The sequence below is a fragment of the Cebus imitator genome, unplaced genomic scaffold, assembly GCF_001604975.1.
Source record: "Cebus imitator isolate Cc_AM_T3 unplaced genomic scaffold, Cebus_imitator-1.0 Scaffold242, whole genome shotgun sequence".
Lineage (NCBI taxonomy): Eukaryota > Metazoa > Chordata > Mammalia > Primates > Cebidae > Cebus > Cebus imitator.
The window spans coordinates 732566-754669 of record NW_016107557.1 but is presented as its reverse complement, the minus strand read 5'-3'; the positions used below and the strand labels follow the sequence as shown (position 1 = coordinate 754669).

The window sequence follows — 22104 nt, the reverse complement described above, 5'->3', positions numbered from 1 at the left end:
ATGCCCATGCTGCCATGCAGCTAGGGTGAGCTGTGTATCAGGGCATGAACCATGAGTCACAACTTGACCTCGGAACTTCATTCTGAAGCAAGCATCATCTTCAGGTGGTGCTTAAAAGGGAATAGGAATAAAACTGAAGGACAGTATCTAGTGCATCCACCCAGACAGCCCCTCAGCAGGGGCTGGGAGAGGGCCTGTGCCTCTGTTAAGCCACAAATTCCAAGACAGCCTCTACACTGTGTCCCCAGACCTCACAGGAGCGCTCAGCACGTGTGTGTGTGTGTGTGTGTGTGTGTGTGTGTGTGTGTTTGTGTGTGTGTGTGTGTGTGTGTTAGATGTGGGCAATGTTTTCAAAGTAAACTTTCATTCATAAAGTCAAAAGTTTTGAAAGTGATTTTTAAGTGGGTTGAACTGTGAGAACATTAAACTGAGTGAGCAAAGAGCTTAATTAAGATCAGCTCCGTGGCTGCGCCCAGTGGCTTATGCCTGTAATTCCAGAACTTTGGAAGGCAAAGGCTGGTGGATCACTTGAGGTCAGGAGTTCCAGAACAGCCTGGCTAACATGATGAAACCCCATCTCTACTGAAAATGCAAACATTACAAAAATTAATTGGGCATGTTGGCGACCGCCTGTAATCCCAGCTACTCATGAGGCTGAGGCAGGAGAATCACTTGAACCCAGGAGGCGGAGGTTGCAGTGATCCAAGATGTCGCCATTGCACTCCAGGCTGGTTGACACAATGAGGAAGGAGGGAGGGAGGGAGGAGAGAAGGAAGGAACAAAGTGAGGAAGAAGGGAGGAAGGAAAGCAGAGAGGGAGGGAGAGAGGGAGGGAGGGAGGAAGGAAGGAAGGGAGGGAAAAGATCGGCTTCCACGGCCAAGATGCCCAGTGACAAGAAAGTCAGCCAAACACAGTAAGTGCATTGAGACACTGGGGAATAGCCTGTGGCCATTAAAATGAAAAAAACATACATTTTTAAAAATATATATGAAGTATTCATTTTATATAATGTTAAACCCCAAAGCAGGCAATTTGTAACCATTTCAAAATGCAAATATGTCCATTAGCAAAGGACAGAAGAACTTTCCAAGTATCGTGAAGTTCACCAAAGCCCTATTTTTTTTTTTTGAGACAGAGTTTTGCTCTTCTTGCCCAGGCTGGAGTGCAGTGGTGTGACCTCAGCTCACTGTAAACTCTGCCTCCCAAGTTCAAGCAATTCTCCCACCTCAGCCTCCCAAATAGCTGGGATTATAGGCATGTGCCATTACACCCAGCTAATTTTTGTGTTTTTAGTAGAGACAAGGTTTCACCACTTTGGCCACGCTGGTTTTGAACTCCTGACCTCAGGTGATTCGCCCACCTTGGCCTCCCAAAATGCTGGGATTACAGGCTTGAGCCACCCTGCCCAGCCCCCAAAGCCCTAATTTTAAGAAACAGACAGGTACAGTGGCCTGCAGCACTCCTGGCTGAGGCCCTGGCTTGAAAGCAAGCCTACCACGTGACTGAGCCTGACCAGGAAGTGCGGGCCCAAGTGGCAAGGAGCCGCAGGGCTCCAGGGACTAGGGGGGCTGGCAGCCAGGGAGGGGTAGCTTGAAGTGGCAGCAGCTTCTAATACTCTCTGAAGCTGCCTCTTCCTGAGGGCAATCCCCTCTTCATTCACCTGGCAGGGTGACTCTGAGAAGTCAGGGAAAGTCTGACACAGGGAGGAAAGTTCCATTTTTAATTTGGAAATTGCTCAGGAAGAATCACACCATCTGGATTTCCTGGGCTGTATGTTAATACAATGGTCACTTTTCTTGCTGAAATTCTCTGGTTTCCCTTTATCCACGTGAAGCCTCTGGAGATTCTTCTGGGTGGTTCTTTTGTTGCTTTTCTGCCCCTGCTCCCAAAAATGAGAACATGAGAAAGTGATGTCTTCCAGCCACCCGGAGGACCCCGCGGTGACATCAGGGCCCAGTCCTTGCTGTCATGCCCCAGGTGATGTGCTGGGCTGACAGCGGGCGGGCTGCTAACGTCAACTGTCCTGGTTTCTAAGGCTGGTAGTAACCAACAGAGTTTAGTTTTGCTTTGACAACTCCTCCCACAGCCAAAACTATTGTTGTGGCCCACATGTCATTCCTATTTACCCTAAATAAGGAAAAACAAAGGCTATTCTGGGCGTCGGGCAGTGCTTGTGGCGGAGGTTATTTGCAGTGTTACCATGGCAGGCTGCCCTTTCCACCACAGCCACCCCGTGATTTTCTCTGAAAACTGCGACAGACAGAATCGCAGCCTGCCCTGAATTTTCTTCACACAGCCTGGGGGCATCCAAATGCACAGGAGATGTTTTACACTCAGATGAAACAAACTGTTTAGACCTAGGGAAAAGAGACTGTGCCTGAACAAAATGAAGCAAGAGAAAGCGCCCTCCTGAGACATGTCTCTGCTTTCGTGTTTGAATTGCCTGGGATTCTTTTCTCTAATTTCTGATCCTTATAAACTAAAACAGCGTAGGAACATTGAGCGTCCTGACTTTGAAGGAGTCTGTGGTGTTTTTGTGTTACCATACATGGGGAATAATGATGTGAGGCAGAGGGAGAGGGAAGGAATGGGAGAGCCGAGAGGGGAAGAGAGAGCCGGAGGGAGAGGAGCAGGCAGCGTTTCCTGCTGTGGGTAGGACCTCGCCCCTTACCAGTGCAGAGCTTGGCTGCAAGAGCCGCTGCGAGCTGCTCCTATCAGTTAGAGGCTGTGGAGAGGGAGCACCAGGAGAGGACAGCCTGGCTCGCAGCCTGAGGGGCGCTGTGGGTACTCCCGGCTGGGCGCACACACTCCTGGAGCGGATCTGCAGGGGAGAAGCATGCCAGCCTAACGTGAGCGTCCTGCCTGTCGCGTGTCCTGTCTTGGTAAGCGCCCTCTGCGGTCCTTCCACACTGAAAGCTTCCAGCAGAGATCAAGGGAAGGAGTATTGTGTGAGATTTGCAGATTTCCTCTTTTCTGTCTGGAATGGTTTGATATTTGCCTGTTGAAAAGATTATTGAATGCAGTGAGACAAGATGAGCCATCTAGCTGCGTTCTTGTCTGTGTGTGTGACATGTCCAGGTGTGAGGCCAAACCCGAGAGGTGCAGACTGCTCACTGATAGACGTTGCTGTAAACGGCACTGCCCTGGGTGTCAGCTGGTCTCAGGATCGGAGACCCCGGACTTATTCTCTGCTCGGTAACACGGCGGGCTTCCTGCCGCAGAGTTCCTGGTTTCTGTTGATGGCAGTTGATAATTGGTAGCCACAGTCTGCGGTCAGAGCCACAGCGTTTGAGTCTAGCACCTGGGGTGGGCCCCGCTGATACAGTAGAGAGAGAGTGAACGAGGCAGACAGAAACACACACCGCCCCCCCTCCACGTTCACACACTCTCCCACACCCCACGCCGGCTATAACTGCAGCTCTGAGCTGCCTGGAGAGGAGATTGCCGGAAGCTGAAGGGATGCTTTGAACGTAGGGGGCTGCGTCACGGTTGGACTCCCACTTGTAGAGGACCTGATTATGTCCAGTGACCACCTGAACAACAGCACACTGAAGGAGGCTCAGTTCAAAGACCTGTTCTTTAAAAAAGGTACATTTCCTGAGAACTGCCTTGGATGATGCATGCTCTTTCGGGTTGGTGTGGTTCCTCTTTGAGTTTGGTCTGAGGACAGAGCTGAGAAGAGGAGAAGCTCTTTCTCAAGAAGTTTGTTTCTACCTAAGAGGGTTCTGTCAACTCAGAACATTTCAGGGTGGGACTCCCTTTAGGAAGATGCATGTCAGGCTTTTTCATCTTCTTTCAAGTCTGGAATTAGTTTGTTCCTGTTGGAGGTGTTATGATGAGTACACAGTTTGTTGCTTTGGAGTTTTGTTTTTTTCAAATGTCTATATATGAGGCTGAGACCTCCTCTGGAAATTCTGTTACTCATTGATAACATTGAGAGGTCCTTTTTCTTCATCCTGAGGAGTTGAAAACTGCATTTTAAAGAAAAGGTATTTCTCAGGATGTGGCTGGTTCATTGGACAGTTTCTTAGGTCATCCATGTAGTGACAGTAGCTATTAGGGAGGAGAACGTGACTCCAAGAGACAGAGAGCCAAAGAGAGTGAGAGACAGACAGGCTGACTCTGGGACGAGAGCCTCAGAAGCAACCACACTCCCCTGTGGAGAAGAAGGTTTCATTCCATGTGCAGCTGTATTTTTTTTCTGATGTACTTTCCTAAATTAATAATGTGGAGGTGGAGGTGAGGGTGGATTTTAAATGAATCCTATAGGGAGAATTATGGCTTATGTATGTATTTTTTTCCATTTATAGCATGGCAGAGGGTTAGACTTTTAAAAGGTTTATAATTGCTCTTATTCCTCTGCTGATTTTTTAGAAAATCCTGTCAGTCATCTTTGATCAGAAGATATTTAGGTAAATTTCTTTCTGAAGAGATCATGAAACTCTAGATTCTAAAATGTGTGGTGAGAAGTCATTGTAGTGGATGAATGCTTGGGCCTTCATGAAGTGAGGAGATGCCACTCCACCCAGACGGGCTTGCGGAGTCTGCATTCAGGGATTCCCTAGTCTGTCCAATCATCACTGGCTCCTGCCGCCTGCCCGTGCCGTCCAAGGCACCTGGCCTTGGGCAGGCGTCAGGTAGCTGTGCCCGGGCCACATCTGCCCTCCACGTTCATCTCTCCCCCTACAGATCATAGGGATGGTTTCCTCATTTTATTATCATGCAAATGATGTACATAAATACCTGGTTACAAACAGGCAGCTTAGAGCAACCAGGAGGCCCTTTTCTCAGTGACAGATCACACTCTCTTAGAGTAGTCATTTTTGAATAATTGTTGCAAAATATGAAAACTGTCAGCAAAATTTCTGCGCCACTGAAGTCGTCAGGAAGCGTTTGGGAGAATACGTGTCTGTGCTAGATGCTGTTGAAGGAGGTCAGGCCATTGGGGTCCCTTCCTTCTTAAGTCTCCTCCACCAGCTTCCAAATAGGGGATGCCAGCTTTGCGCCAGGCACACACTACCTGCTGAGACGCTACGCATGAGCAAGACCTTGACCTAGGGCTCCCTCTAGGGAGGAAGATGACCAGAAAGTAGACACTACCAAGACAGTGCTAAGTGCTACAACAGGGGTCAGAGCTGCACAGGGAGTCCCCAGAGGTAGTGAACCCATCATCAGGGCTTAGGAAAGAGCTTCTAAAAGAGGATAAAGCCAAAAGGTGACACCAAAACCTGGGTATTTCTGTGGGGTGGCTTTTTTCCCTTTCTGTTGTTCTACTTGTACTATCCAGTAGAGTAGCCAACCCACCTCCAAGGAAAATAAAATTCAAAATACATAATGTAATCAGTACAATGATAGCTCTTATTGTTTTGCTTCTGAACTTCAAGCTGTGAAGTCATTCTTGTAACACAGGCTGAATTTTCCCCCTCAGCCATGGTGTTTAGTGAGTGTGAATCTTCATTCAACCATTAAAATCTCTAAGAGTATTTTTATACTAACAGTTCACAAACTCATGGCAATTATAGTCTAAGTAGATTCCAACTCCTGCCCCCACCCGTCTTCCTGCCACCACCGCCGCCTGGTCTCTGGAGGAACTTGGAAAGAATTTACCAGCCTTTAGGAACATTCAGCACTTTAAAAGTGTCACAGAGCCATAAATAAAGAGTAAGACACCCCTAAGGCTGTCATCTCATCACCACGCCCGTCTCTGCTGAGGAGGACAGAGACAGGAAGGAAATTCGACAAGTTCACTGTGCAGAAGCCAAGCAGGCCCAGCCACATGTGGGAGGGTCGGCGTCTGTGTCCCAGCAGTGGGGCAGGAAGGTGTGCGAGGGAAGGGGTTGCCTGGAGGTGAGGCTGTGCAGCAGGCCAGCCCAGCCCTGGGCTTGGTGTTCCAGGAGAGACCAGCACATACGTGAGTGAGGCAGGGTGCTACTGTTGGTAGGGTGGGAAGTGACCACGCAGGGTAGGGTGGGGGTTTCATGGCTAGTGGGCGGCCAATTCTGCGACATTGCTGTGTTCTGCATGGAATATTTTCTGGATTCTTGCCAAGGTGTTTACTCAGCCTAGGGAAAGACAGGAACACATGAGGGGCCCAGACCTTGCCTCCTGCTCCATGATAGGGTTTTGGAGGGCATACATTGCACATCTGGAGCTTAAAAATAATTAAACATGTAGAAATAGAACTTCAGTGAAGGATAATGTATTAGTGGAGGAAAGACCAAATGGAAGATGGTGTTAACCAGTCCACAAATAGAAATGAGTGTTATATTAGGAGCCTAAGGTGGGACAACCACACTTCCCCAGAGCTCTTTAAAAATAGTGCAGACACTCATGCCTCTAGTATGATTCAGTTCAGCTCCTCATTGAACCAGGGAAGAGACCGACAGACTTCACACCGCTTCTTCTGTTCCTGTAATTCTCCACTGTGCAGCTTGGGATTTCCTGGAGATGTTTCCATAAAAATAGAGAGATGCCATCATCACTGTCGTCACTGTCACTGCTGTACAATAATAAAAGAAGGTGCTAGGATGCCTTCCTGTAAGTTTTAGGCTAGATGTATTAAAAAGTATCCGGTATTTCCATTGCATTGACTCATCTGTTATAGCATCATGAACTACAGCACTGTAGAAGGGGGTGTGAACATTTGACTTTGGCCTCAACTTCTTTCTTTGCATGCCTTGCTTTGGCACTCTTCTGTGGACATCAGTTGCTGTTGACCAGGGAAACCTGAGCAGTGGTCTGTGTTCAGAATATGTGTTAGGTGCATGGTATCTTGGAAGCCCAGAGCATCCTAGTAATCTTCTAAGAATACTACTATTTCTGCAGGTTTTATTTTTCTAAACTTTCTGTTTTAACGGTTCTTCCAGAATTCATTCTCTTCTTAGCCTCTCCTTTCGAGCCCACTCCTCTCCCACCCCTAAAAACAAAACCCAAACCCCAGGCATCTTTCCTTTCTATAAATGCTGGGCTCCACACACCGCAGCCACCACCCTGCCCTGCCACGTGAAAACAGGCTGTGGGTGTTTAGTGGAATTCTCCTGTTTAAAATGACTGAAAGGGTGTGGGAGGACAGGTGTGGGGGTTGCCACACACCCCCTCGTGAGCTTGAAGGGGGTCGTGGAGGGAAAGGGCATCTCAGTGCAGAGCTCCAGGGTCTGGGAATCATCACGCATGTTTCCGAGAACCTGTTGACTGCAGTTTTCACTTTGAGGATACCCTGGGCCCTGTTTGGAGAGGCTTTGTGGCCCTGAAGAGAGTACAACACTGTCTTTTCAGTTGCTAGTGTTCTGCTCCCATGACGTAAAGACGAGGAGGTCTCGTTCCATTTATGGGTTTTTCCCAGAGTCCAGAGCAAGTGTCTGCTGCACTTGTGGGGCCCCACACTAGGCCCTGACACCCTCAGGGGAGGGCTTCAGGGGCACCACAGGCCACCCTCATCTGTAGCCAGGGACCAAGCTGCTGCAGTGAGATGGCCAGGCTGTGAGGCAGTGGTCTCTAGGACCCAAGCATCCCTGGGTCTTTCTCGCCTGCAGGAAGAGCTGCCTCTCTTGCTCTCGGCAGAGTACTCTCCTGGCTCAGGCCCTCATCAGGCTGCTGCCACCCAAGGGCGCCCTGCAGGGCCACTCGATTCAGTCTGCAGGCTCCTGGGAACACTGTTCCTGCTCCCACAGCCTCTGAGCACGCCTGTGACCTCAACCTGCCCCAGGTGAGTTCCATGCCACTAAGGTGCCTGTGAACCTCCAGGGCCATTGCTCATCTCTGTCCTGTAGATGCACCTGCCACAGCCAGTGCCTGACACCTTTGAAGCCTCAGGGCAACAGCACGGTGCAGGTGTCCCAGCAGGGCAGGGCAGATCCCGAGTGTGCAGGTTTATAAGAAAGCAGTCCCCTTCAAAAGAAAGGTGGTGTGGGGTTTACTCTTTTTTGTAGAGATAGGGTCTCATATTGCCCAGGCTGATCTTGTACTTCTGGCCTTAAGTAATCCGCCCCCTTGGTCTTCCAAAGTGCTGAGATTCCAGGCACACCCAGCCTGGAATTTAGTATTACAGAGAGTAATTCCATGCACTGTTTCATACAACTGAGATCGTTCTCATCCTTGCCTGAATCTTTAAGTAAGATATTAGCTCAAAAGATGCATGCCTCTCAGACAGTATCGCGTGTTCCATGTGCTCAGACCAAAAGAGAAATAAAATCCAGAGCAAATAAAGATCTAACATAAAATACGAACTCCAAAAATCTTAGAAGAAAAAATATGTTTCGAATATTGAAGAGGACCTTCCCAATCAAACAGGAAGTTTAGAGGCCATAAAGGAAAAAGAGAGTGTTTGATGCATAAAAATGTGTAGCATCTATAGAGAAACCCACCGCAAAGTTTAAAGAAATGACTGGCTAGGGGAGATAGTTGCAACACGTAACAGACAAAGATGTGTAACCATAATATGTCAAGCTTTCATATAAATACATAGGAAATAAATGAGAAAACTACAAACACACTAATATGATTATGAAAAAGAGAAATACAAATTACCATAACCATTGGGAAAGATCTGAAATTACCAGTAATTAGAGAAATATGAATTAAAATGCGACACATATTTTTGCTTATCCAATTGGCATCAATTAAAAGGGTGAGTCTCCACTGTGAATGAGGGCGCAGGGAACGTGCCTTCTGGGTTAGCCTAAACTAGTGCAGCATTTACGAAAGGTAGATTCTCAGTAGCCATGAAGATTAAAAGTGATGATGCCCTGGGCCCACAGATGTCACTTTTAGGAGTCTTTCCTACAAGTACACTGACAAACGTGTGCCAACCATACACTTGCACATGTACACGTGCGATCTTATGGTCATAAGAGAATAAAGAAAACAAGCAAGTTGCCTGAACAGCCACCAGCTGGAGAAGGCAAATTCCAGTATGTGTGCCCTCTGTAACAGACAGCCGCCAGACAGAGCGAGGCCAGTGCATATGTGTTCTTGTTTAAAGAAGTCTGTGATGTATTAAGTGAAAAGAAACAAATAAGATATTTGCACATCGATTCAAATAACTGAAAAGAGGAAAGCCTTTATTTCATAGCAAACACAGACACGTACAACGGGGGCCTGGGCTTTCCCATGGGACAGAGTGGGGCTTGGTGGAGTCAAGGCACTGTGGGTTGGGAAGGGAGACTTTACACTGCACTGTTTCCTTCTATATGATTTAAATTTTCAAGTTTTCATTATTTTTGTAATGAAAATTCTTTTCAAATGAAACACAAATATGTAAAAAATGCCCAGAGACTTATGAAAACATAATTTGATTTGCTTTGCTGCAAATGCTTATCTGCATAGCTTTCCATATTCAAGAACAGATGACCTAGAAAGGCGTCCTCCAAGGGAAGAGTTGATCCATTGCAGGACTTTGTGTACCTCCCCTGTCACCATGATTTTCCTGTTTCCATGTCCATAAAGCAATGAAGTTCTCTTGAAAAGAAAACATTTGGAAATCCCAGGGTATGCTTTAACTTGAAAGGTAATTTGTGAATACTCTGCTATTGAACCACAAAATAAAAATAAGGGTTGGTAAACAAGGCATTATTTGGGGTTCAGTCCTTACACTGTGTTCACTGCCTTTGTCCTGAGCGGAATCTCTCTGCTTCCTTTCATGCTTGTCCCTGGGTGATCTCCTCGGGCTGGTGGCCAACCCCCTGCACAGACCCTCAGGGCTCCTGGAGGCGCAGTCAGGCACTCTGCAGCCAGTGCAGGCCTTGTCCTGTTGGCGGTGGCTGCTCTCACAGAGAGCACACCCATGAACCTGGACAGAGCCCAGCGGGGCCACACATCCCAGCCCCTTCTCTCAGCCGGGGGTGCTGAGTCTAATCAATCCACCTTGTACCAGTGAAGCCACTTAGCTGCCTCCCGTGTCAGGAGGGACAAAGTAGGGGCTCCAGACAGCCTGGGAGACGCCACATGGTGTGTGGGGGTAGGGTCCTGAGAAACACAGGGTCAAGGCCAGGGTGTCCCAGACACAGGAAGGTTACGCACAGGGGCAGAGTCAAAGACTGTGTTCCTAGGTAAACAAGCGTGTCATACTTCCTGTGGCCTGTGAGCAGAAATACGGTCACATTTCCATTGGAACCCAATTGTAAAGGGCCCAAGCCCCTGCTTGAAGCAATTTCAGTCTTCCCAGGAAGCCCCCAGCATGAAAATTGTTGATAAGCCCTGGGGAGCTCTTGGGTCGGGGGGTGGGGGTGTCATATAAGTGTGGCAGCTCTGCTGGACATTTCCTCCCCATAGGAAGTAGACACTCAAGCCCCGAGGCTGGGCCGGGCACCAGGTTCCTAGAGTCCCCACCACTCAGCCGACAGGTCACAGGGGACCCCAGGGCAATAGCAGCCCCTTGGCTGGGGCAGGGTCAACAGGCCTCACTGACTGCCAGCCTCGGGGAGCTGCTCGGGGCATGGCCTCTATACCTCTGAGCATGGCTTTGTCCGTGTCCACAGGGAAGGGTGATGTTCCCACTGACCTGGCCTCTCCCTGCCTGTGGGGGCAGGGGGCACTTGGCAGGTCCACTTGCTCGCTGTGCACAGCTCAGCCATCGGCCTCCCACACACTCCGCTTTCCATTCTTAAGGCACCAGCCCCTCTCCTATAGACCCCAGGGCCCCGCTGCCCTCCACTCCCACCCTCAGTCCCTAAGGTGTTGGGATCTGAGTGTGGAAGCGGAGGGCAGTCTCAAAGGGTAGGACGTGGAGGAATCCACAGAGCCCCTCGTCCACCCTCACCCTCAGTTCCCAGGGTGTGGATGGCAGATGCACGCAGCCGTAACTGCTAGGGAAGCACCACCTGGTCTTGGCCTGCATCACCCCACATAGGAGCAGATGTGCTGACAGATACACCTCCCCACTGACCAGGGCCTGAGCCCTGCTGCAGCGCAAGTGTGCACATATGTGTGTGATGCGTATGTGTGTGCATGTGTGCTGTGAGCCCAGGGCAGTGCAGTTAATGGTGTTCTCTCCTCTTCCTCCCGCCTTGTGTCATGTCCCACATGATGCCACCCCTAGATTCCTGCACTGTCTTCCTCACAGCATCCCCGAGCCCCTTGCTCTGAGTTTACATCACTGCATGGACAGTCACTTCCTTCCAGCGTGGGGGACTAGGAATGAAGCAGGCAGCAGAGCCATGGGCTGGGAGAGGGGGGCAGAAAGTGGGTCCAGGTCCCCCATGAGCCCTTGACCTACTTCCTCTCCCGAAACAGGGGTCTAACTCACCTGCGTCCAGCTACTGGCCCAACACTCTGTGACTGGAAGTCACTCTGTGCTGCTGGACTCACGTGTGAAGTGTGTGTCAATAGCATTTGGGGAATTTTGGAGTGGTGGTGTCAGAAACCCAGGGGAGACCTGACCACTCCTGAAGTGCTGGAAACAATGTTTCCTAACTCACCTGCATAGCCACAACCTTGGAGGGAAGGGGCCGATGTGATTTTTCCTTTTGAGTATGGGTCCCTTGGGGGATTGCTCTGAGAAACTCCACTCAACCATAAAGACGGGTTTAACTTTTTAGAGCAGTGACATTAAAGAAATAGCTTCAGTTTGGGGAGACTCTCAATTCCCTGTGGTGGGGGATGGAGGGTGTCCTCTGGCAGGAAGAGGGTCTAGGTGATGGGAGCCCCGGGCTTTTCATGTTCTAGGAGAAGGTGGCACCCAGGGGCCTGCCCACAGACCTGACTGGGGCCAACACTCTGGCCTGGACTTATGTCCCCATGTGGGAAGCAGGGATCATTACAGCCAGCACTTCCAGAGGTCTGTGGGTGGATAGACGTACCTTCTTAAGGGCCTCTCATTCTAGCATTGCAGAGACAAGGTTTGTGGGATGAAGATGCTGGGGAGCAGAGGTCTGTGGGGAAGAGTACCCTCTCAGGCCAACCTTTCTGCTAGATGTTCTGAGGACACCCTAGTCCTCCCGTGGCCCAGGCAGCGGGCTGGATCCAGTGGCAGGTGTGGCCAGAAGCACAGGCTTCCGGCTCCCTGGCTGCAGGTTTGCTCGGCCTCCCAATTGTACCTTCATGTCTCTTTCCCTAAAGTGGGACAGTTGTGCTGTCTTCTGTGGCCTCTGAGGACCAGATGTGTGCAAGAGGCCTTCAGGGCCTGCTGGCTGGCACAGTGGCGGTATCTGGAGAACGGGGCGGGGCCAGAGGGGCCAGGTGGCTAACCATTCTTCTCTTTCACGGCAGCGGAGCTGGAGTTCGCCCAGATCATCATCATTGTCGTCGTGGTCACGGTGATGGTGGTGGTCATCGTCTGCCTGCTGAACCACTACAAAGTCTCCACGCGGTCCTTCATCAACCGCCCGAGCCAGAGCCGGAGACGGGAGGACAGGCTGCCACAGGTGAGTACCCTGGCCACCCTGGCTCCAGAGTCAGGCAGCGGCAAGAGACTCAGGAGCCCATCAGGGTTCAGAGGCTGGAAGCACCTTCAGTTGACATTTAAAAAACAGGGTGAAGCATACCTCTAAGTGTTCCGCCTAGTGAGTCCCCACAAACTGAACACATCGGTGTGACCAGCACCCAGTCAAGAAATAGGCATGGCAGTCCTCCCAGAAGCCCGCCTGGCCACTGCCAGGCCTCCCCTGCCGAGTGTGTGGCTTTGCCAGCTTTGGAGCCGTGCATCGTTGGGGCCGGCCATGGTGCTCCCTCGTGCCTGGCTCCTCTGGCTTGGCAGTGCACTTGTGAGATACATTGTGTTGTAAAGTCCTGTCCTGAGCTGGGTCCTGAGGGTTCTTCTGGGACAAATCACACATTCATTGTCACTAAACGTGCCAGCAGTGCCTGGGTGCCATGAGCTGGAGGACACCCGGAGCTTGAGGCCATGGGAGCCTCCTAGGGGATCAGCGGTGGGGTTGTAGAGGGGTACACACTCAGCTTGGGTTAATTTTAAGTTTCCAATTATTTCTTGCCCCAAACCAGCTTCCTCCTCTGGAAAGTAAAACACAGATATTCAGCCAAACTGCTCTGATCAAACTTGGGAGACCGGGGGCTGCTAGAGCATCCTGTCCTAAGCCTGTTTTGCAGGCTGTGATTTTGATGGCTTTGCTTCCAGCCAGAGGGTTAGGAGCGGTGAATTCAGCGAGCTTATAGATCCTTGACTTCAGTGGTGGGCAGCATGGCCGAATCCTGCAGTTTGCTGAGCACAGGAGAGGCATCCCTTTTCAGGACCAGGGCTGTGCAGTTCCTGCTCCTGCCCTGACTTAGGGAGGCTGTCCAGGGTGCAGGGTGTAGCCATCCAGGTGGGTTTCCTAGAGTGGTTTCCCTTAAACCGCTGGGACCCCTCTCAGGAAGGCAGGCTCACACTTCACTGGGCCCATTGGTGCAGCCATCCATATGGGCAGAGTGGAGGTGTGCTCTCTGCTTTGCAGCTCCTGCAGGTAGTGGGGAGAGGGAAGGGGTTGGTGCCACCAAGTGCTACGTTCAGACTGTGGCGATGGCTGGACACGGCAGCCTCAAGGAGGAGATGGGATGCCAGGGAAGGTGTGCACCCCGACAGCCCTTTCCTCCGCTCGCCACTGCATCCTCTCTTGCCCCTTCTGCCCTCTCTTCGGGTGCTCAGTCTAGTCTACAAGCCCCTCTGGCCCTGCAGTTTACCTTCCTCAAGCCTCAGCAGCTGCGCCGTCGAGATGTACTGAATGCTTTGGCATCCTGCTGCCTGTAGATTGTTGGACAGAGGGTGGACTAATTCTTCTGAAGTTCCAAACACACAGTGTATGCGATTCCTCTGTTTCAAGAGAGGACAGGGAGAAAATCTCAGCACAACGGCAGTTTCAGAACCACAGAAGGCTAAGACGTGGCTGCTTTGTCTTAATGTATTACAGGCTGTGAACACCACTCCTGGCCTTGGTGGAAACAGGCACAGCCTTCCCTGGCCTCTCCAGGAGCTCCGGAACGCTTGGTGTCTCTGTGTGCGGGCACACAGGGAGCTTTTCTATCCCCTGCCTGGGCCCTCCCTGATCTTCCTCCCAGACTTGCCCCGGTGTTGGCTTCTCTCTCCCTAGCACAAGTCACGCAGCTCCTTCCTCTGTGCCAGGCGCATGCCCAGCCCCCTTGCAGTCCCTGTTCATAGCACCTTGTGTCCTGAACCTGTTCGCCAGCCACACCTTTTCCGACCAAAAGGCACAGCAGAAAAGCAAAACGTGTCAAAGAAGTGTCTTCTCTGTCGTTGTGGCGGGCTTGTGTGACGTCCTCTCCTGGGAAGCGCCACTGGCCACCAGCAGAGCCTCCCTTCCCTGAAATCAGGAAGGTGATGAAGCGACATTCAGAGGTCCCTTCAGGTCTGCACACTGTGTGGCAGGTGAAGACATTTGGTAGCCAGTGAATTGTATCCACAGAGGTCCACATCCCTGTCTGGGCCTGGTTCTGTTAATGTGCATGTACAGTCTTGCCCCTGAGAGCTCTGCTCGGGAGCTGCGCTGGCGCTTGCAGAGATGCCGGCTGCACACAGCATGGTTTGAGGTCCTGAGCTGCTACGATATTTCTGCTTTTTTTCCTGAGTAACCTGGAATTGAAAGCTGTCCCTCCTCGAGGTTGGGCTGTCCCTCCTGTGGCTTCTACACAGCTTAGCAAAGGGCTCTGTGTGATGTTTCATAAAACGCAAGATGCATTCCAGCTCAATGACCAGAGGCAGCCCAGCCCAGGCCCTTGCTCCACTTCCCAAACTGGTCTCTTAGCCTAGTTCATGGTTCCCCACAAGGGAAAAGAGTGGCAGCTGATGAGGTTCTCCATTCTCTCCTGGACACAGACTCAGGCCTCGCTAACACTGTAGGTGTGGCCGTGCTCTCCATTTCCCCCTCTCTGCCGTGAGGGTCCCCTCACCTAGGTCCTCTCACCCCAGGAATGCCCTCACGCAGACAGGCTTCCTGCCTCCTAGTTCCCTACTTCCCCCTAGCTGCTTTTAAGAAATGCCTATTCCCTGATCGCTCCCCTGCGCAGTATTAGGGGAGCGATCTGATTCATCTACACTCAGGTCAGGAGTCTCAATCAGGGATGATTCTGCCAAATGTCTAGAGGACATTTGCAGTGTCTGGCATCATAAGCGGGGGGAGGAGGGTCCTACAATGTGTCCTACAGTGCGCGGGAGGCCCCGAAACAAAGAATCATCTGAGGGATGTAAGCAGCGCTGAGGCGGAGGAGCGGGTCCCACCAGGTGCTGAGCACTGCCTGGCACGGGGGTGCTTCACTGACAGAAGAGGCCACCTGTTGCCATGAGGGAGTCTCCCTAGGCCGGCTCTGAGGCATCCACAGCATCTACTTCCCAGCAGTACAAGTTTGGGGTTCGGTCTGGGACTCTGCCTTGGGAACAGTTTCCCCTGGTGACTCCTGCCTCCTCTGCTTATGCAGTTCATTCAGTGGATGCCCCCCAGGAGCTGGGCACCGAGCAGGAGCAGGAAACAGTGGCCATGCCCCATCCCTGCCACCAGCAGCACCTGCAGTCCCCTGGCGGAAGCCAAGGCCCTGCTGCCATTCTCTCCATCTTCCTGGGGGAGGGTGGGGGCCTGGCTGGCCGATTGTGACTTTGGGATGGAAGAGTGTCAGGCTTGGGAGCTGTGGGAGGTGTTTGGGGCAGGCATGAGGACCTGCGTCTCCTCTGTTTCCATGCCCAGCCTGGCCTGACCCATGTGCAGTTGGCGAGGGCAGTTCCAAGTTGCCTGCTTCCCCATCCCTAGGTGACTGCCTGTGTCAGGTAGCCCCCTCCCAAGGGGCTTGGAAGGGGCTGGACAGACACGGCTGGCTGGTTGGCATGGCAGGGAGGGCCTTGTGCCTCTTGGCAGAGCCTGGTAGTCCTCCGCCTCCGGGATCCCTGTGCTGCTGTGCGGGCCTGTGCTCCTGGGTGAGGCCGCTGGGGAGGAGGTGTGTGTGTGGGCAGGTGCTGCCACCCTCATGGCTTCGTTCCATTATCAGAGCCCCTGCAAGCTGCTAAGCACCCCTTCCTTCTCAGCACCGATGTCCCAGGCCTTCCTCCCTCAGCACCCGAGGCCCTGGGAGCCCAGCACCCTCTAGTCGGCAGCTGAGGGTGTGTGTCCCTCCCATCCCCTCTGTGGGGACAGCCTTCTTCGGAGCCTGTGCGTTGCTGGGGCACCTCCTATGGGGGCCCATTAGTAGAGACCCACCCGAGGGCTGCGTGAGTGCGTTAAAAAATGCTGTTTTTTTGAAACCTGATGCCAGAAGGGCTGGGCATCAAATTAACCAACTTTTAGGTGATTTGACTTCACACTCTGGTTAAACTAATTGTTCCATCTTTCTGCTGGAAGCCTGGAGAGTGGAGGTGGAAACATAGCATGAGGCAGTAGGATGGGACTGGGTTTTGGTTTTGAGGAGGATGAGCAGGCGGGCAGCCTTACTTGGTTGTGGAAGTTTCCCACCCTGCTGTGAGCGGCCCTTTGCCTCCTCCACAGGTTGTCCCCTTTGACCACAAGGAAGGGCCAGACCAAGGTTAACCAGATAGCGTCGCAGTGGCCCTGGCTTCCCTGCTTCTTTCGGAGAGTCCCCTTCTGAGAAGTGGTGACTGCCCCGCTGCCGTCTGTGGCCCCTTTCCTGAGGGAGTGACCGGCTCAGCCAGTTCTGGTCCCAGTCCCATGGGGTGTGCTCCTGTGCAGGTGAGGAGCAGCAGCCCTACTCGCCTCAGCCAGCACCCCCTCCCACCTCCAGGGCCCTCCTCCCCTCCGCCAGCATCCTCCTGATGCTAGCACCTTCCTCCCAGGTCCCTTGGCCTGGGACAATGCATGCCGCATGAACGTGATGGGCGTCCTGAAGCCAGTCAGCCTTTGTCGCCGCACAGTAGACACTGTGTGTCTCAGGGGAGCCCAGGGACATTGCTGGGCCTGACTGTGGTGGAAGTAGCCATTTCTGGATAAAAATGAAAACTAGCAACTCAAATGTAAATTATGTCACAGGCAAAGCAAATGCTTATATCATGGCAGATAGCAGTGGTGGGTTTGAATCTGAATCCTTGTGTGTTTGAATTTGAATCTCTGGAGCCTGGTTTGAGTGACTTCTGAGCTTTGAGACTGTCTATATTTCTTTTCATTTTCTTAGACCACTTAGTTATGGGAAAACAGTAAAGGGGCATGAATATTCCAGACACAGACGGAGACCTGTTTGAACAAGTTGCTGGCACGTTTCTTGCTAGAGCTGAGAGAGCCTAGGTGACCTTTTATGACTGCCTGCAGCCTGGCCCAGAGGGTCCAGCCCAGCCTGTGGGGACAGCCCAGGGCAGCAGATGGCATGCAAGCAGAAGGGGTGGCCATCAGTGGATGGAAGGAGAGGCAGGAGAGGGGCGGGGACTTTTACCCACATTGAAGAGCACGAAATTGTGGACATTCAGCCATTTTTGACCTATAGAAACAGCAATTTCAATTAAAAAGTTAACAAAAGAAATCACATCAGGCATCTCTTCACTACCAACTCCTACAGGGATTAAATCGGTTGTAAAAATCCAGATGCCTGTTCCCACAGCCAGGAGGAACAGCCAGGCCCCACCCAGCATAGCCAGGCTCCTCCAGGCTTCCCCCAGGGCGGACATTGGGAGGGGGTCCTGACTGCTGGGGAGGAGGACAAGCACTTGGTGGCTGCCAGCCCTCTTGATGCAGAAACTCCTGCTCCTCAGATCCACAGTGCCCTGATATGGGGTGAGTCCATCCCACAAGTTCCTCTCTGCAGAAGCGACAGAGTTAGCCTAGAGCATGGCTGTGTACGTGGTTTGTCCCACAGGGTGTTCTGACCTAAGCTGATCTAGCTTTTAAAAATTGGGGTTGGGTGCAGTGACTCATGCCTATAATGCCAGCAATTTGGGAGGCCAAGGCAGGCAGATCACTTTAGATCAGGAGTTTGAGACCAGCCTGATAAACATGGTGGAACCTCATCTTTACTAAAAATACAAAAGTTAGCCATGCATGGTGGTGCATGCCTATAATCCCAGCTACTTGGGAGACTGAAGCAGGAGAATCGCTTGAACCTGGGAGGCAGAGGTTGCAGTGAGCTGAGATCGTGCCACTGCACTCTAGCCTGGGCAACAGAGTAAGACTCCATCTCAAAAAATAAAAATAAAAAAAAAATTTTAAATTAAATTTGGGAGATTTCACATCAAAGTTGGAATGTCCATCTTCTCTTGAAAAGGCAGCCTATGGGGCCACACCCTGAGGCAGGGGCTATGAGGTAGCTGCCATGGGGGAGCCTGTGCTCCCCAGGATGTCACCCATCTCTCGCTGGGGACCCTTCAACAATGGGCAGCATCGTTGCCATCTGTGGGTTAGCATGTGGGGGCTGTTTTTCATAGAAAATGTTCTTCTGCACTCAGGCTTCTACCACAAAACTGAAGAACAAGATAGACTGAGAGGGCCACTGTTTTCCAGAAAAATGGTCGAGAAAGTCCTTGTAGAAGTAAAGACTGTTCCTGCCTGGTTAGGAGTTAAGCCGCATGTCTGGGTCAGCAGTGCACCGCGTGTCCTGTGCCAGCCTGACATGGTCACTCGTGGCCACTGTTATCCAGTCATCTCCCCAAGCAGGGCCCTCCTCTGTGGCTAAAGCCTGTAGCCAGAGGGACAGCAGTGGCCATGGGCTCCCTGCTATCTGAGGCTCCGCCCTGCCACCAGCAGCCTCTTTGTTGGCCTTGGGAGCAACAGTGGCCAGAGGGCAGACGGTCCTGGGCAGGTGGCTGACAGCCAGGAGCCCGCTGTGCTGGGGCTTGGAATCCACGATGAGGGGACCTCTGGGTGTGCCATGTGTAGGGGGTGCCTTTCTTTACCTGGGCAGTGTCGCTGTACCCTCCCCCGCAGACAGAGGCTCTGAGGTGGGCTTCAGGCTCAGGGGTGTTTGAGAAACCCACAGGCAGTGGGATCCCTCAGCGGGAACAGGGAGCAGGGGTTTCAGTGCTGCTGTTCATTCCTGCTGTGTCTGGAGGGCTGACTCACTGTGCCCTGCTGCTCTCGCTCTTGCCCACCTCATGTGTTTAGAAAAGCATATGGAAAACGATGGAAAGGAACGATTTTCAGTAAGGCTTGAAGGAGTGGACTAAGGGGCTTACTGATGCAGTTGTATGCGGTCTGTCTCTACACTCCAGACGAAAGAAAAGAGCCACAGGCTTCCTCTGGCATCACTGCTGGGGTGAACAGTGGGGGACCGTTTCCCCACAGGCAAGGCAGACCCTGCTGCACTGCAGACCAGATGTGTGTGTCTGCCTTGTCCAATGACAGCTCTCCATTATTGCATTTCACGGAAACTGCATTTCAAGAGCTCAGGGTCCTATGAGTTGGCCGCACAGTGTCTGAGTGAGCAAGGACTTGGTGTTATCAGGTCATTTGGAAGTTTTTGCTCTGTCTAATTGAAGCATTAGAGGATAGACAACTTCACATTACCTCAAAATGAGAACGTCTCCCTTCAATTAAGAGAAACAGGAGGCCAAGCGGCCAGGTGGAAGCTGTGTAAAGATGCTGGACCCCAGGTCCGTGCAGATTCCCACATGAACAACAGTGGGCTTTTGAAGAGCTGAGGCTTGTCTTTAAAGTGACAGTGTCTCAAATAGTCCTTCTACTGTCCTTCTACCAATGTTGCCGCTGCTCAGAACGTTTGGGAATTACCATCAGGTTTTGGGGTTGTTTTTAAGTGACAAGATCTCGCTTTGTTGTGCACGCTGGAGTGTAGCGACATGATCATAACTCACTGCAGCCTCGAACACTTAGGCTCAAGTGATCTTCCCATGTCAGCCTCCCAAGTAGCTATGACTACAAGCACACACAACCACACCTGGCTAATTTTTAAATTTTTTTGTAGAGATAAGGTCTCACTGTGTTGCCCAGGTTGGTCTCAAACCCCTTGGCTCAAGCCAGCTTACCACTTCAGCCTCCCAAAGTCCTGAGATTACAGGCATGAGCCACTGCAGCTGACTAGGTTTTTTGGTTGGTTTTTTTTTTGTTTTTGTTTTTTGTTTTTTTTTAAGTCAAGGGAAACTTTTTTTAAAAGCTTCTCCGCAATGGCAAACCTTCCCTTTTCTTTTCCCCCTACTTGCTCTTTGGGGATAGATTTGATTTTTGGCACTAGCTAAAATCCATTTAGAGTTAAGTCTTGTGCATGATATGGGTGATCAAACCAAATGATAGAATTTTGGTTCAAAGGCAGGCACGACTCAGTGAGGCTGACGTCCGAGTTACAAACTGACCTGTAGAGAATGACCAGGAAGGATCCACAGCAAACTGACAGCTGTGCCTGGGGAGGAGGCACGAACAAAGGAACCCCGGTCTGTGCAGTAAAACTTTTATGATAAGAATATATTCATGTATTACCTTTGCAATTGCGAAACATCCTCTGTTCATGTAAACTGATGCTGAAGGTAGTAATGATCTGGCCATCTATATAGACTCCCAGGTAATTCATTTCAACATGGTTTCTATGGTGGCTAAAACAATAATTTTAAATAAAATGTATGAAAGTTTTTATAAACAAGTTTATAGTAATCTTTTAAATATATAAAGCATTAGCATTAATAATCTAGTAGTAAAATATGTTGCTTTATTTTTTGCTTAGTCCTTAAAAGTTGGTGTGGTTTATTCCGGAAAATGAAAAATAAAAATTTTCTTAGTGAGTCTAACTCTGGGTGGCCCTTGTTGGGGAAGCTCACCAGGCTGGAGTCTGGCTTTGGGCAAATCCAGCAGCTCTGTGACCTTGAGTGAAGGTCACAGAAGCTCCCCTCTGAGCCCTGACTTCCTCTCACACATGAGACGAGTCAACTGGGGCTGAGATCAAGATCAAGCCTGCCTGGATCTTGTGTGGTTCCACATTTTCCTGCTGCCTGGAGCTTTCTCATTCCCAGGCTGATTCCTCTTGAAGTCCGATTACTCAGAATCCCCAGCAGCAAGCTGGGAGAGGCACCTCCGTACCGCTTTCCCCCCTCCCCAGTCCATTGCATTGTCCTAGAAATAGAAAGGATTCCCTTTCCTTTCTTCCCAGTAGACCTTCCTAGATGATTTGTCTTTTCTCTTAAGGGATGTGCCCTAGATTGAGCAGAGCTGGGGGATCTTGAATCTTAGAAGTCTGATGATGGATTCCCTGGGAGGAAGAAGGGGGGAGGTGCAGTCTCTGACATCAAGGGCTGCTGGCTTCACATCCAGGCTGTGACTGCCATCTAGAGTGGACAGGATGGTAGTGATAAAATACTGAGATGGTGGTGGGGCTGCATGAGAAAAGGGAGAAAACAGGGAAAATTGATTTTATCAGAAGGCAAAGATGTTGCCGAATATCCAAAGATCAGTTTCACCTCTTCTTTGAAATTCTCACCCTGAAACAGGAGAAAAATAAATTTCCAACTATTTGAGGCCATACATTCATTCACTGAGTGGTTAGAGCTTGGGTAGCGTCAATATACCCGGTAGCAGCCTCGCTTTACTGCAGACTGGACAAGGCACCTAGAGAGGAATGCACCTTCTTTGTCCTCAGTTTCCCCCCTCTAAATAAGGGATAACTGGCTTCATTCAGAAGCCTTCAATCTGTATTTAACCATGAAGAACGGTAAGAAATACATTTTATATAGCAACACAAAAGCCTCCTATAACGCAGTCAAGGCAGACGTTTTACAAAACAATACTTACAGTGTGCCCAGATCGTTTTTATTCTATTTAATTTTTTTTGGAATGCTGGCTATGACCCACTTAAATGGATTTTCCAGCTCTCTGAGAGGTTGCAAAGCACATGCTGGAAAACAGTGTTCAGTGTTCCCCCTGGCTGTTTCCAGACCCCATATCTGATCATTCCTGGATCCTCTGTGTGTGTGGAAAGGAGAGTGTAGCTGAGAGCATAAGCCCGGGAGGGTTCCAGGCGTGGTGTAGCCTTGCACACAGGGATGCAGGGCAGCCCATGGAGCAGCACAGGGGAATCCTCAGCAAGTCATAGCTGCAAATCACTGTACTTTAATATGAAATGTATTGTTCGGATTGAAAAGGATATAAAAAGACAGAAATGAAAAGGATTATAAAACAGTACTTTGAACAATTGTATGCAAACCAATTGGATAACTTAAAGAAATGAAAAAATTATTAGAAACATCCTACCAAGACAGAATCATGAGGAAATAGAAAATCTTTTTTTTTTTTTTTT

General features: G+C 50.7%; 1 protein-coding gene across 14 annotated transcripts in view; it reads left to right on the top strand.

Annotated features, from left to right (window-relative positions):
- Positions 1-22104, top strand: part of LDLRAD4 (low density lipoprotein receptor class A domain containing 4) — a 414465-nt gene that overhangs the window by 371495 nt on the left and 20866 nt on the right. For 9 of the 14 annotated variants that reach the window (XM_037727854.1, XM_017498497.2, XM_037727855.1 and 6 more), the window contains one exon: positions 12205-12359. In XM_037727854.1, the coding sequence (XP_037583782.1) occupies positions 12205-12359 (155 nt within the window). Of the gene's footprint in view, positions 1-2224; positions 3589-12201; positions 12360-22104 lie in introns of those variants that run through there. The other 5 variants (XM_017498506.2, XM_017498504.2, XM_037727858.1 and 2 more) reach the window with 5 other exon arrangements.